Consider the following 15,301-nt stretch of genomic DNA (forward strand, 5'->3'; position numbering starts at 1 on the left):
ACTCTGAGATGAGAAGCTATTGGAGGGTTTTGAGCTGAGGAGTAAATGATCTGATTTACATGTTAAAAGGATCATCTTGTGTTGAGAATGGACTGCGGGGGTGGGAGGGTGGGGGGCAGCAAGAATAGAAAAAAAAAAGCAGAGGCCAATTTGGAGACTTTTGTAATAATACAAATGAGGGATGGATGATGCCCAGATCACATTAGCAGTGGTACAGTAGAAAGTTGTTGATATATTTTGAAGATAGAGTCAACAGGCTTGGCTAATGGATTACATATGAGGTATGTGTGACAGACAAGTCAAAACTGTTGGGTTTTGGCCTAAGCAATTGGTAGGATGGAGTTGCTAATACTGAGATGGAGAAGGTAGTGGGAGGAGTGGGTTTGGAGAGGAAAGAGCAAGATTTGATTTTAACTTATTAAATTTGAGATGCCAGCTAGATGTTCTAGTAAAGATATATGAGTGTTGAGTTGAGAGAAAGATCCAGACTGAAGACACAAATTTTACAGTTGCCAGAATAAAGAGTAGTGTAAAGCTATGAAATAGATGAGAGCACCAAAGGGAGTGCATGTAGATAGAGAAGAAGAGCAATGTAAGGACTGAGCACTGGGGCATTCCGCTACGGAGGAGGCCAAGGAGGTGGGTGGGAACCAGCAAAAGAGACTTGAGAAGAAACAGCCAGTGAGGGAGAAGAAACACCAAGAGAGTGTGTTGTCCTGGAAGCTTAAGTGGAAAACATATTTCAAGGAGGGAGTGGTCACCTGGTTAAATTCTACTGGTACGTTCTGTAAGATGAATATGTTTCATGTGTGCCTTACAACAGTGCCATGAGGGAGGACTGTTACTATTATAATCCCCATTTCACAGACGAGTAAAATGAACGAGTGTTTAAGTAACTTGACCTAGGCCATATAGCTTGTGAATACTGGAGGCAGGATTAGCACATAATCCCGAAATGCAATGCATAACTGAATTATTTTATCAGAGCATCTGACTGGATAAGTTAGTGGTTTTACACTTTATTCCCAATCCTTGAAATCCCCTCTTTCCATACTTTGCCTTTGAATAGGTCAAATATATATGCTTGTATATATACTTGTATTATGTATGTTTATACAGTGCAAACACACATCCATGTGCTTACATATGCCTGGACTATCTCTGGTAGAACCCAAGTGTCATGGATTGAATTATGTCCCCCCAAAATATCTGTCAACTTAGCTAGGTCATGATTCCCAGTATTGTATGATTGTCTACCATTTTGTATCTGATGTGATTTCCTTGTGTGTGTAAATCCTATCACTATGTCGTAATAAGATGGATTAGTGGCAGTTATATTGATGGGATCTACAAGATTAGATAGTGTCTTAAGCCAGTTTCTTGGGAGATGTAAAAGAAAGAAGAGAGCAGAGAGACATGGGGACCTCATACCACCAAGAAAGCCGTGCCGGGAGCAGAGCGTGTCCTTTGGACCTGAGGTTCCTGCTCGGAGAAGCTCCTAGGCCAGCGAAAGATTGATGATACAGACCTTCCTCCAGAGCCGATAGAGGAAGCCTTCCCCTGGAGCTGACGCTCTGAATTTGCACTATAGCCTACTAGACTGTGAGAGAATAAATTCCTCTTTGTTAAAGCCATCCACTTGTGGTATTTCTGTTATAGCAGCACTAGGTGACTAAGACACCAGGAAACTGAAGACAGTGGTTGCCTCTGAGGAAGCAAGCTAAGTGACTGAAGAACAGAAGTGGAAGCAGGCAGGCTTTCAGTTGTTGTTGCTTTAATTTTGTACCACATGCAAGTTATTGGTTCAAAAATATTTAATTAGGAAAGAAAACTCATCTAAGATTTGATAGTAGCAAGAGATGCAATTTGTTCTCACGACCCTCTGTCCTAACAGCATCTAAGAAAAAGAATTACACCCCCACAGTTCTTTAATAGAAAATATGTATTTGATGCATTCTTGTTCTACTTGGTAAACCTTTGCCTCCCTAGTGCATTTATCTCTTAAGCTCTTTACCATATTTACTGTTTTCTCTCTTTTAGAATTGTCGTTTATCTCTGTATTCTTCCAGTATCTACTGTAATGGTTTGCACATAGTGGGAGCTCCTTTTCTAATGAGTAACTGTTTCTAAGGGATAAATATATTAGGGCTACCTGTTACTGCCTCAAACTTAGGCAATAAAATAATTAAATTCAGAGAAATTCCATAAAGCCTTTGCCTCATGTCCTCAATCAGTAGCAGAATCTACTCTGAACACCTACATTGCCCGCATAACCCGTTTTCACTCTAAAGCTCTGGAGTCCGTAACATCTATTCATTCACCACCTATTTATTGAGCACTTGCTATGTTCTAGGTCAGGGATCAGCAAAGTTTTTCTGTAAAGAACCAGATAATAAATATTTTAGTTTGGCAAGCCATATGGCCTCTGTTACCACTCTGCTCTTGTGGACAGTGTATAAAGAACTGTCTATGACTCTGTTGCAATAAAACTTTATTTATGAACACTGAAATTTGAATTTCATTTAATTTTCATGTGTTGCAAAATATTCTTTTTAAACATTTTTTCAACCATTTTAAAATGTGAAAACTATTCTTACCTCTTGAGCCATACAGAAACAGTCTGGATTTGACCAGAGGGCCAAAGTTTGCCTACCCTTATTCTAGGTTCTTGGCATAGAGATACATAGTAGACTTAATGAAGATCCCTGCCCTCATGCAGCTTACATTCTAGCAATGGGGAGGCAGATAGTAAACATAATGAATAAATAATTTAGTATGCTAGAAAGTAATAACCAAAAAAAACCAAACCTGTTACTGTTGAGTTGATTCCGACATATAGCCAACCTTTTGGTTAGCAGCCAAACACTTAACCACTGCATCACCAGGACAGAGTAGAACTGCCCCACAGGGATTCCAAGAAGTACCTGGTGGATTTCAACTGCCAACCTTTTGGTTAACAGCCATAGCTCTTAATCACTGTGCCACCAGGGCTCCAGCTCTCCAGCCGTATCTCCCACTATACCTGGTGATATGCTTTATACTTTATCAGCTGTATGCTTTCTTAGTTTCATGCCATTGGCCATGCTGTCCTCCCTGCCTAGGATGTTCCATTTGACCTACACCTAATTCTTTAAGCGTATGTTTAAACTTTACACTGCCTGGGAAACCTTCCTTGAACATCCCTCACTCTATCCAATGGTGGGTCCCCCTCAGCACTCTGTTAATACCTTGTACATGCTTCTATCACTGTGCTGACATTGTTCTCTGATTACCTGTTTATATGTCTGTCATGTTCTACTAGCCCGTTTATTCCTCTCTTATCTGAGGTACCTAATACAGTATTGGGCATAAGGCTGAATGGTAAGAGGGAGGGGGGTGAGAAAATCACACATTGATGTTAACAGTGTTAAAAAAAATTATTGTTACACATATTAATACTCAGGATCATCTGACATGGGGTCTCCTTGCTAGCCTCTAGAAAGGAATTATTTTTGAGGAATTCCTTACCTAAAAAGAGCTCTTTTGGAAAGGATGAGGCTTTGATTTTCTCCTAACATTTAATAAACTCCAACTCTTACAAATGTTCGTGTTGCAGACCACACCTGGACCACCTAAAAAGCCAAAGACCCCTTCCGGACAATCAGCCTTAGTGTATTGCTACAACTGTGCACAGAAGGGCCACTATGGACACGTAAGTTTGCTTGGCATCTAAGTATAAAATGTTCTGTTGTTCAGGGAGCAGTTGCTAAAAGATGAACTTGAATGTAACCCTGAATGCTTACTAAAACCCGCATTCTCTCTGATGTAAGACTTAATATACTTTTCCCATCCCTGCCAGGGTAGTGTCTGTCAGAACATATTTGCTCAAGTTGTTTTAAATGTACATAAACCGGTTAGGCAAACACAAACACAGTTCATAATAGTGATCAACAGAATGGTAGCAGTTCTCGTGAGTGCTTATAATTGCTCGTACTTGGACACAGCCAAATCATGATTTTAGATTTTGTCTTTAGTCCTCCAGTACCTCCAGTTTTCCTTGGTATTGTGTTGAGCTGAGCCTTCATCACTCACATGGAAACCCTGACACTCACTAGTGAAAATACAAAGGTGCTGCCTCATCAACTTGCCCTGCCCACCTCCAAAGCCAGAATTCCTGATCCATCCATCATATTCCCTAACCTCCACTAAAAAAGTCAGACTGTGTGTGCTAAATGCTGAGGTATCAGGGGAAAAAGACTTCTTGCTGTGAGATGAGGGTAAGTCCCCTACCCAGTTGCTACATTTAGTGTAAAATACCAGTCTCATCCAGAAACACAATGCAATAGGAATAGGCTCAGAGCTTGTACATTATGGGAATCTTGAGGCAGAGGAGGAAAGGCAAGAGGTAGAAAAAGATCCACCCTTTGTGGATCCAGTGTACCCCAGAAAGGCAGACTTCTTGCCTGGAACTCAGGCCATTAATGGGAGAAGTCAGGGGAACCCTATGGAGAAATACATTCCTCTGTCTCCAGATGGACTTTTAACAGCCTAGAAACCAAGATAATATCAAATAAGCCTTCAATCTAATGACAGGAGGTGAAAGGAATTCAGAGACTTGGGAGTCCTGGAAGTGGGTAGGGGTAAGAGCAATAGAAGGGGTAGTATTGCAGTTCACCTCCTGAATTCTGACTGTGGCCCATCATTGGTGCAGACCTTGGGGCTGGAGCTTTATAGTGTAGGGAGAGACAAAAATGCTAGAAGAAGAAAGTTCCCAAAGCGAGCGAGTGCTAGACAGAACCCGTCAACAGATCATTGTTATCTTCCAGACTGGGCCAACTGGATCATGGGAGTTAAGAGAAAGGTACGAAAGCTAGGATGTGGTTCTGATTCCTAGTTCTCATCTTTGCTCTGCTACAGACTTAAACATGTTGATTTGAACAGCCCACTTTTTTCTCTAGTCTTCAGTTTCTTTTATCTCCCAAGCAAAGTTGGACAGGGTGGTCTCTAGCACCCAGCTCTCTCAGCACTGACATACGTATGCTATGCGCAATGTGATCAAATCCATAGTATGATTGTACAGTTGGAGAGATCCTAGAGTGTACTTGTTTGACTTCTGTATAACTCACATTGAAAACTTAATTACAAACTACTTCTTTTATAAGACATCATCTGTAGATCATTTACTGTTGTATGTACACCTCCTCTTTGCCACCGTTTAGGTGGTGTAGTGGCTACACACCTTTTAGGGAACATATTCACATTAGCAGTGTACTGACAAATTGCATAGATGTACATTTTATGTTTGCTTGCCTCTTTAAAGCAAAGGGATATAATTTTAGCTTTTTTTTTTTTACTGTGCTTTAGATGAAGGTTAACAAAGCAAATTAGTTTCCCATTCAATAGTTTAGACACAAATTGTTCCATAACATTGGTTGCAGTCCCCTCCGTGTGTCAGTACTCTCCCTATTTCCATTCATCCAATTTTCCTGACCCATTCTTCTCATCTTGGCTTCTGGGCAGATGTTGCCCTTTTGATCTCACAAAGATGATTGTTCTAAGGAGCAGTTTCTTCGTGGGCGTTATTCTTTATTTTATAGGTGTGTTTATGATTTGGCTGAAAGGTGATCTTCGGGAATGGCCTGAGTTCCAAGTTAGAAGGGTGTCTAAGAGCCATAGTCTTGGGGATTCCTCCAGTCTGTCTCAGATCAGTAAATCTGGTCTTCTTTATGAATTTGAATTTTGCTCTACATTTTTTTCCTACTCTTAACTGGGACCTTCTCTTATGATCCTGGTCAGAGGAGTCGGTAGTTGTAACCAGGCACCATCTAGTTCTTCTGGTGTGGCAGCAGAGGCAGGCTAGTGGAGGCTGTTTTTCCTGTGGTCCATTATCCCTTTGGACTAATCGTTCCCTTGAGTCTTTGGTTTTCTTCACTCTCCTTTGCTCCGTACGGAAAGAAACAAATAGTTGTATCTTAGATGGCCATTCACAAGCTTTTTAGACCCTAGATGCTACTCACCAAAGCAGAATGTAGAACATTTTCTTCGTGAACTATGTTATGCCAGTTGACCTAGATGCCCCTCAAGACCATGGTCCCCAGCCCTAAGCCTCAGCTCTTCATATGTTTTTTAGCTGCCTGAATGTCTTCTTTGGTAAAGTGTCTGTTCATGTCCTTTGCCCATTTTAATTGGGTCTTTTTGTTGTTGAGGTGTTGGAGTTTTCTGTAAATTTTAGATTTAAGCCCTTGTTGAACATGTCATAGCCCAAAATATTTTCCCGATCTGTAGGTTCTCTTTTTACGCTTTTGGTGAAAACTTTTTTTTTTTCTTTCTTCCTTTCTTTTTTATTGTACTTTTTTTTTCTTTTAACTTTGATTGTGCTTTAAGTGAAAGTTTACAAATCAAGTCAGTCTCTCATACAAAAATTTATATACACCTTGCTATATACTTCTAATTGTTCTCCCCCTAATGAGACAGCCCACTCCTTCCCTCCACTCTCTCTTTTCGTGTCCATTCCGCCAGCTTCTGACCCCCTCTGCCTTCTCATCTCCTCTCCAGATAGGAGATGCCTACATAGTCTCAAGTGTCTACTTGATCCAAGAAGCTCATTCTTCACCAGCATCTTTTTCTATCCCTTTGTCCAGTCCAATCCCTGTCTGAAGAGTTGGCTTTGGGAATGGTTCCTGTCTTGAGCTAACAGAAGGTCTGGGGGCCATGACCATTAAGTCTGGTGTTTTTATGAGAATTTGGGGTCTGCATCCCACTGCACTCCTGCTCCCTCAGGGGTTCTCTTTTGTGTTCCCTGTCAGGGCAGTCATCAGTTGTAGCTGGGCACCATCTAGTTCTTCCGGTCTCAGGCTAATGTAGTCTCTGGTTTATGTGACCCTTTCTATCTCTTGGGCTCATAATTACCTTGTATCTTTGGTGTTCTTCATTCTCCTTTGATCCAGATGGGTTGAGACCAATTGATGCATCTTAGATGGCCACTTGATAGTGTTTAAGACCCCATTTTTATTGTACTTTAGATGAAGGTTTACAGAACAAACTAGTTTCTCATTAAACAGTACACATATTGCTTTATGACATTGGTTAACAGCCTCATGACATGTCAGCACTCTTCCTTCTCAACCTTAGGTTCCCTACTACCAGCTTTCCTGTCCCCTCTTGCCTTCTAGTCCTTGCCCCAAGGTTGGTGAAGTCTGTTGATGAGCATAAGTGTTTAATTTTTAGGAGATCCCAGTTATCTAGTTTGTGTTCTGCTGTTTATGCATTTTTAATTATGTTTGGTTTATCATTTGTTCAGTTAAAGAAAAACAGTTATAGTTGAACACATCCTGGTTACTAGTTACTGCCTGTTAATGTAGATAGGAAATATATTCAAAGCATTTGGAATTTATCCCCTGAAATCTAGATTTAGATCATTTTAAATGTATAATAAAGCAAATTTGGCAGATTCATCACTGCTGTAAATGAACTCTGTACTGTCCATACTAATGAAGAAGATCAATGGTGTGGCTAACCGAGGACAGTAGATAAATTATATAGCCAACTATCAATTGTCTGTGCTAAAGGAGGAGAGCAACAATGTGGATAATCAAAATATAATCTACCTTTTTTTTTTTTTTTTAGCATTGGAAAATATTTATAGTACTGTATAGCTCTGTACAGTCATACCATTCTAGACCATACAGGATCCAGATAGAAGAATACCCAGGTGGTCAACGATATCTGAGAACCCTTTCCCTTCAGTTTCAGAAATCCAGTTCTACAGATGTTATTACTGAATAACTTTTTCATTTGAGAGATATTCTAAGAATGTGATACCATCCTTCCCTGGTCCTTCCCTAATTCTATTCACTCTCTGATTGGGGAGGCAGAAACAGTCGTGTGTAGCTCCATGTAAGGGAGGCACACAGAGATGGGAAGCAGTGGTCATTGTACAAAAAATGACTACAAGACGGTTGACAGAATGAGCAGGGAGCTAGAGAGCGTTAAAAGGTTCTGTTGAAGTTCATTTTGGATGAATGTGTAATGATCTTTAGGACCTTTTTGTAATCATAATTTGCTCTTATTCTTTTATGGTTAGAATTTTAGACCCAAGTATTTCATGAGGCTCTACTTTCCCTGGGAACTTGGAGCCACCATGGATAGTACTTTATAAAAGCATTTCTTTAGGCCACCAAATAAGTTTGCCTTATAGCTTCCAGGACCCAAAAAAGCCCAGAGAGAGCCAGTGTGTCACAACAGAGTAATTTAAAGATAGAAGAAGTAAGGAAACAAAGATAAGAACCAAAATTACAAAAATAGAAAGCATAATTAATACAATCAGCAAAACCAAAAGCTGGTTCCTTGAAAATATTTTCTTTTCAAAAGAAAAGAGACAGACTTCTGGAAAAAGTACTTAAAGAAAAATAGAAGGCACAAATAAACAATGAGTGAAAAGTGTAAATAACTTACAATACAATATAATTTTTAATGATAAGAGAAGACTTTATAAACTTCTTAACCTTTTATAAAGTTTAAAGTTAAACCCAAAAATGTAGGTAAATAAATACTACTCTAGAAAAATATAAATTAACCATACCAACTCACAAAGAATAAACCTGCATGAACCAATAAGCATTAAAGAAATTGAATCAGTAACCAAGCCCCCCCACCCCCCTGGTCAGAATATGCCAGACCCAGATAGTTTTATAGGCAAGTTTTGTCAAGCCTTTGTTTAGGAACAGATAATCCAAGGAAACACTAGGCAACTTATTTTGTGAAGCCGTTATAACTTAAAGCAATTTCAAAATATTTACAGAACGATACCATTTTCATGAATTCTGAAAACTTCAAATTTATACTGTTGTTTGTTGAAATATACACTAGTAGTAAGAGTATAAAAACATATGAGAATCATAGCCACCAACTTTGGGAAAGTGATAACTTCTGGAAAGGAAGGAGATGGACAGGAAATTAGAGGGAGAGTTACAGGGAAAATTTCTGTTGTATCAGTAATGCTTTAATTGTTGGGGAAAAAATAGTAAAGTAAATTAAGGTAAAATGTTATGATTTGATTAAAGCTGAGTGGTGAGTAGAGGCTTACTTGATTTTCTATATAAGTGTATATTTGGAATCGTTCATAAATTTTTTAAACTGCAAATCAAATAATTCACTGTTCATAAGTATAAGGTTGCCAGCTTGGTCAGATACCTTAGAAGTACAAGTCCAGTATGGAGTGCCAGAGTTACATGATAAAAAAAAATTTTTTTTTTTTTTTTGATAAACCAGCTGAATTCCTTGTGGGTATTTCTCATACTTTCTTCCTAAGAGACATTCTAATTTTTCTTCAATGCCTAGCTAAGAAGTGTTGAACATTTGTAAATAAATGTTAAGCAAAATAGCAGAAGAGAGAAATAGGGAAGTTCCAAAGGGAAGCATCTTTCAAAGAAAAGATGGTATTTGGTTTCAAATACACTGATACCCAAATAGATATACGCCAGAGATCATGGTAAACAAAAGCCTACTAGTGGGGAGTGTTTCCAGCCAGAGAAGTGGATTTGGGCATTAACTGCCATGGGAAGGCCAGAGGCTTGAGAATGGGTAGCTGTCATGGGGAATGAATGAGACTAGTGACCTGAGCATGGGTAAGGGGAGCAAAGAGAAGAGGGGTCCTCCAGGGTGTTTCAGAATCTCCTGGGAGCATTTTCAAAGTAGACATAACCCATTCTCCACCATAAAATCACTACCTATGTGAGCAGTGTGTGTTGAGTTAAAATAAGCTTACACACCACTTGTGTAGAGGAAAAAGAGCAAGGAGCTAAGGATTTACAGGCATATTTAGGGGACAGGAAGAAGAGAAGAGAGAGGCACTTGATGGAAGGCTGTTAGAGGAGACAGTCAAACAAAGGACTAGAATAACATAAGGCCAAATAAAATACCCTCTCTAACAGAGGCATGATGCAAGCGCTGTTGGGACTCACCAATGCTGTGAACACAGGCCAGGGAAGGGTTTGGAAAGAACAGCTTTTAAAAGAAGCGTTCCAATACTTAAAGAAGTAAGGGAAGAAAATCCAAGCCTGAAAGGATAACATGTAAGCACGAACATGTATGGGGCTGGGTGATTCTCCCAGCAAGGTCCATAACCTGCATCCATAGTGTCAGTGGTCTCTGAGGCTCATCTCTAAAATCCGGAATCATGCAAAAAGGTTATCTGAACAGTGTGACCTCATGAATGTCGTAATTTCAAATACAATTTGCAGGAATGTACAGAAAGACGAATGTTTAACCAAACATTTCCAACATCTCCATTCATCTACTACTATGATGACAGATATGAAATTCGGGAGAGAGAACAGAGAATAAAACGAAAAGTAAAAGGTATGTTATTAGACTTCTTGTTAAATCATATAATACTTCCTAAATTTCTTTGTTTGCACTGGCTTTGCCTGTTTTGGGCGTCATTAATTGGCATGAAAAATGTTTTTAAGAATTATCATAGAAACTGGAATTTTCTTGATCTCCAAAAGTCATGCATCCACTTTGTACATCCTATGTCCTAATCTATTCACAGTAAGCAGTTTTCACCTAATAAGCACTCCAGAAAATCTCCAGAAAATACTGCTATTACCCATATACATATACAGGGTTTTTAAAGGCTCCTTTGAGGTTTTTCTTTTTGACAGGTAATCATTTTTTCCTTTTGTATGTCTCTGGTATTCTTCATGGAAATAAAGACTTTCTCCACTAGGTGTTCCTGGGGCTTCTAAGAAGTCATTCCATAACAGGCAACATTACAAGCAGAACTCCAGGTCCACGGCTGCCCTCTGTGATTTGTTTATTTGTGGTTGCTAACACAAATGTCTTTCTCACAGAGTGTTATCTTATAGTTTATGTCAATTTTCTCTACCTCTTTTCTTTCTTGCTGTATACATCAAGATGGTTTGCCAACTTACCCTTTCATGCTTTCAGGACAGAAAAGTTCTATATTTATCAAATTGCTTTATGCATTGTTTTCTGACTGTTTGTATTTCTTTTCCAGACTCTCTCTGAGTTGAGGTCCTTTTCAAAAGGAAGGTGCTTGCTAATTCTTAGTACATTAGAAGAATTACGTCTCAACTTCTGCATATTTTACATCTTATATTTAATATTAAATCTACTCAACTATTTAGAGAGAAATTATAGTGTGTGAACACAATGATTAGGCAACTGAATTAGAAAAAATTAAAAAGAAATGCACCAAAATATTACCTCTGGATTATAAGATTATAGGTACTTTCTGTTTTTTTTTTTTATTATTATTATTACTTACCTGTATTTCCCAAGTTTTCTGTAACAAGTGTTTGTAAATTTTATGATCAGAGGAAAACAATTTGTTTTCCCTTTTAACTTGTTATATTAACAACTCTGTAGCACATATTCCACTTTGAGATTCACTATGATCCGTTGGAATTTTTTATACTAAGTCTGTAAGTACTTAGTACTTCTTTTCACTTATGTTCTAGAATATATTTGTTTCCCCTAATTACACTACTTAGCACTTTGTCCAATTTGTTATTGGCTCTGTCTTTAATCTTCCAAAGTTATATCGACATGTTAGTTTTTGTCCCTAACCATAACCTCATCTCCCACTAGCCCTGTCAGAATCACTACTATCAGGTAAATGAGCACACTCCTAGCAAGTGAGACAAGTCCTGATAAAATATAACATCAGACCTAGCACTAAAATCTCTGAGATGCATGTGCACACACATATACATTCTCCAAGCCAGTGATCTCTACTCTAGAGGAATAATCTCCTGGCCGTTTTGGCACCCATCTATAAGTACCATGGTGTACACTTTATCTTCAGAGGGTAATGGAAATGTCATATGAGACTGTCAAAAGCCTTGCTGGAGGCCCTTTTGTACATCTTGCTTCACCTTTTATCTTCAAGGGCTATTTCTGTATCACTAAAGGAACTCAAGTTGGTTGGGCATGACTTTTCTAACCTCAGATGATGATTACTCTCAAGAGTCCTCGTCTCCATTGTTTAACCTAGTTAAACTATATTGAATAGAAAAAATAATTAGCATTGCATTTCTGGGTATTTCCTATTTTAATAATCAGGATTATCCTATGACAGCCATTCACTTTTTGGTGAGTGATTTTTATCTTAGTAAGGGCTCTTTAGAATGTATATTATGACTGCACTTAAATACCTGTCTTCGTTAAGTTATTTACAGGCCTACAAAAGTGCTGCATGGACTGTCCAGCTGCTGAATGTGCAAAAAATACCTTATGTTTTCCAGAACTCCAGAAAAACGGGGATTTTCCAAGACAGTTCAAGAGACCTCATATGGAAGCAACAGATAAGAGGCCCCACCATGATAAGAGAAAGAGTCATGGCTCCTGGAGAAACAACAGGTGGCCACAAGAAAAGAAAGAAGCCCAAAAAGAAATGACAAGCAGGAATGGTAGAGATCGTAAGAAGCAAAGGAAGGCTGACAAGTATCATGAAGTAGGTGAGGACTTCCCCAGGGGCCCAAAGCTCCACCAGAAGCCTTACCAGCCTTTTCACCACTCATCACATTACCGCAGGCCAAGAGAAGAAAAGCTGCCCAAAGAGGGCAAGCAGGGCAAATATAAGAAAAAGGAGAGAGGCCTGGAAGATGATGACAGTGATAATTTATTTCTTATTAAGCAACGGAAAAAAAAAATCTAAGCTGTGAAACAGCTTCCGATTTGGCTTTCCAGTGTTCATTTTGTCTTAATATCTGCAGTATTCTGGTAATATTTTTATTATCTATCATTTTTTTTTTATCATGAAGAGGGTTTTTTGGTTTTGTTTTTAAAATCTCGGCCATTTCTGAACAAAGACCGTGAAGGTCTCAAGTCTCTGTATCCAGCAGGTTATTGGGTAAGAAAACAGAAAGATAAACTCAGATTTCTCCTGTTCTAGTATGTCATTTTTACTCAGTAGGAAGAATTCATCTTTTCAAGAAAACTTTTTAAGAAATATTTTGGGGAAAAAAAAAAAGCTGATCTAATGAAATTTATCTGCAGTGTAAATGTGAAAATTAAACCCTTGAGGGAAGAGAACACTAATACAAAAAAATGCACCAGTCCTTTTTAGTTTTTTTTTTTTTTTTTAAAACATCGGAAAGCACAACAGCTTTAGTAAATCTAAGTCCAGCTTTTCTTGCTTCTGAAGCTGGTGTCGGAATCTTCCTTTGGTCAGGGAATCACAGGCTGACTGAAAATGAAGACAGTATCTTCACTGAAGACCTGAGGAGGCAGGGAGTTGGGATGTAGCAAAGTTGCAAGTAAGGAATCCATTCCATAGAAATGTCACAGGACAAATGTCCTGAAACAAGTGAAAAAAGAGTCACCAAAATTTTTACCATAATCACTGTACAATTGTTTTTGCCATTTTACAGCCACACTTCAAGAAGACTGCCACTCAGAAATCTAGAGATGAGTTGCCCGCTTTAAAAAAAATCGTTTTCATGGGCTTTTTAACTACCACAAAGCTGTACAGAATTTTTTGTACTCGTGAATCTTTTGTACATATCAAAGCTTAATGTTAGAATAAGAAAAATAAAATGTCTGAAATAGAGTAAATAAGTGTGTCTGTTATGTGAAAAGAACATAAGAGTTTGTATGATATGACAAAAGGCATACGGGGCTAGAGAAGTGGCTACAGTTATCCAGTCACCACAAAAGAGGGTAAAAAAATGTCCTTGTTGCCCAAGCTCAAGCTCTCTGCCAGGATAAAGTGAAATGAAATCAGTTGAATAGGGCAATTTTATAACATTGGGTTCTTAAATTTGTGTTTTAGACAAACTGCTACATATCTGAGAGGATCAGCTCTCTCACCTCTTTGGGAAGAAGGGGGAATTATTGCCTCTCAAATCAGCTTCCTTGTAAACTGTAGGTTGACAGCATCCACCACTTTCCCTTGCTGCTTAGCTTTTAGCTAGCTAATCTGATCTTGCGGGGCAGAAATGAGATTGCCATTATTTAGGTTCTTTCGTACATTGAAGAATAGAGGAGGCCAGGAGAAAGGGTACACATGTATGCTGCATGATTCTAAAGCAGTGTTTTCATTTTTTTTCCATTTGTTTCTGCACATTATCTTTTTTCCTCAAAACTTTTTTTTTAAATTAGGCCAGCGTTTTATTCTGGGGTACGATTCACCCTCCAGTCTATGCTTTCGGGCGCAGATAGGAAAGGAGGCTGTAGCTCCTTTACTTGTAGACACCAGTAAGGGAAGGGAAGAAAACTAGAGAAGCCTCTGCACCATATTTTCTTCATTTCCCTCGACCCCTTGGCTCTTACACAAAGTGTTCAGTTAAAGTCAGTCAGTTCATCAGTTAGTTGGTGTATTCACACACTCTTTCCATACACAGTTAGGGGGAATAAAAGAAGTATAGACTCAACAGTTCATCAAATAAGACTTTAAAGGGATAAATTCAATGAAGAAAAGCAGATGTCCAAAATAATAACAATCTGGATAGTTGCTGGGACTAAGAAGACTCTCGACATCTTTTGTCTCTGGCCCCACCTTGATCAGAGCAGCCTGAGTGTGTCCTTTCCTGGGTTCCACTTTGGTTCATGCCACCATTCCTAGAATAGAGTGGGGAGAAACAGCTCTTCTGTTCTCTCAATGGAAATCCTTGCCTTCATGGACGATGCTATTAACAACGCCTATTATTTCAGACTGATGCTATCAACAGTGCTATTATTAGCTCTTTTTTATGTTATATAAGTATTATATACTCATTTTAGGAGAAAAAGGTTGAAAAGAAAAACATAAAAATCATACATGATTCTTCCACCCAAAGATACATAAAACTCTTAGTGTCTGTCCTTCCAGACTTTTTTTCTGTACATACAGTATAGAAACATATTTTTACATTCTGTTTTATAACCTATTTCATCGTGAACCTCCTTCCAATTAAATACATGTCTAGGTCATTATATTTAATGGCTGCCTGATATTCTGTTATACAGCTGCACCATAATTTATTTAACCAAATCCTCCTTGGTGAATGTTTTGGTTGCTTCTAATTTCATCATTTTAAAAAGTCCTTCTATACATATCATATCTTCTCTAATTATTCAATTGTGATAAATTTATAGAAATGGAATTTATGGGTCAAAGGGCATGCATAGTTTTCATTCAAGTTTTGATACATATTGTCAAATTCTATTCCCAAAAAGTCTCATGTTCCCCCTAGTCGTTTTTACATATTCCTGGCAGATTATGAGAGTGTTCATCTTCCGTCTCTCACAACATGGGATATTACCATTCCTTTCTCTTTTTGCCTATAGGGTCTGTCCTATAGTGTCGCTATGAGTC

The 15,301-nt window shown here is 38.5% G+C and overlaps 1 protein-coding gene across 2 annotated transcripts in view; it reads left to right on the forward strand.

Moving 5' to 3' along the window:
- Window positions 1-14,776, forward strand: part of ZCCHC7 (zinc finger CCHC-type containing 7) — a 272,556-nt gene extending 257,780 nt beyond the window's left edge. Inside the window, exons 7-9 of one of the 2 annotated variants that reach the window (XM_049896565.1) lie at window positions 3,596-3,691; window positions 10,221-10,338; window positions 12,249-14,775. In XM_049896565.1, the coding sequence (XP_049752522.1) occupies window positions 3,596-3,691; window positions 10,221-10,338; window positions 12,249-12,661 (627 nt within the window). In that variant the 3' untranslated portion in view covers window positions 12,662-14,775. Of the gene's footprint in view, window positions 1-3,595; window positions 3,692-10,220; window positions 10,339-12,248 lie in introns of both variants that reach the window. The other variant, XM_049896566.1, reaches the window with a different exon arrangement.
- Window positions 14,777-15,301: the final 525 nt, after the last annotated feature.

Source organism: Elephas maximus, chromosome 9 (genome assembly GCF_024166365.1).
Source record: "Elephas maximus indicus isolate mEleMax1 chromosome 9, mEleMax1 primary haplotype, whole genome shotgun sequence".
Lineage (NCBI taxonomy): Eukaryota > Metazoa > Chordata > Mammalia > Proboscidea > Elephantidae > Elephas > Elephas maximus.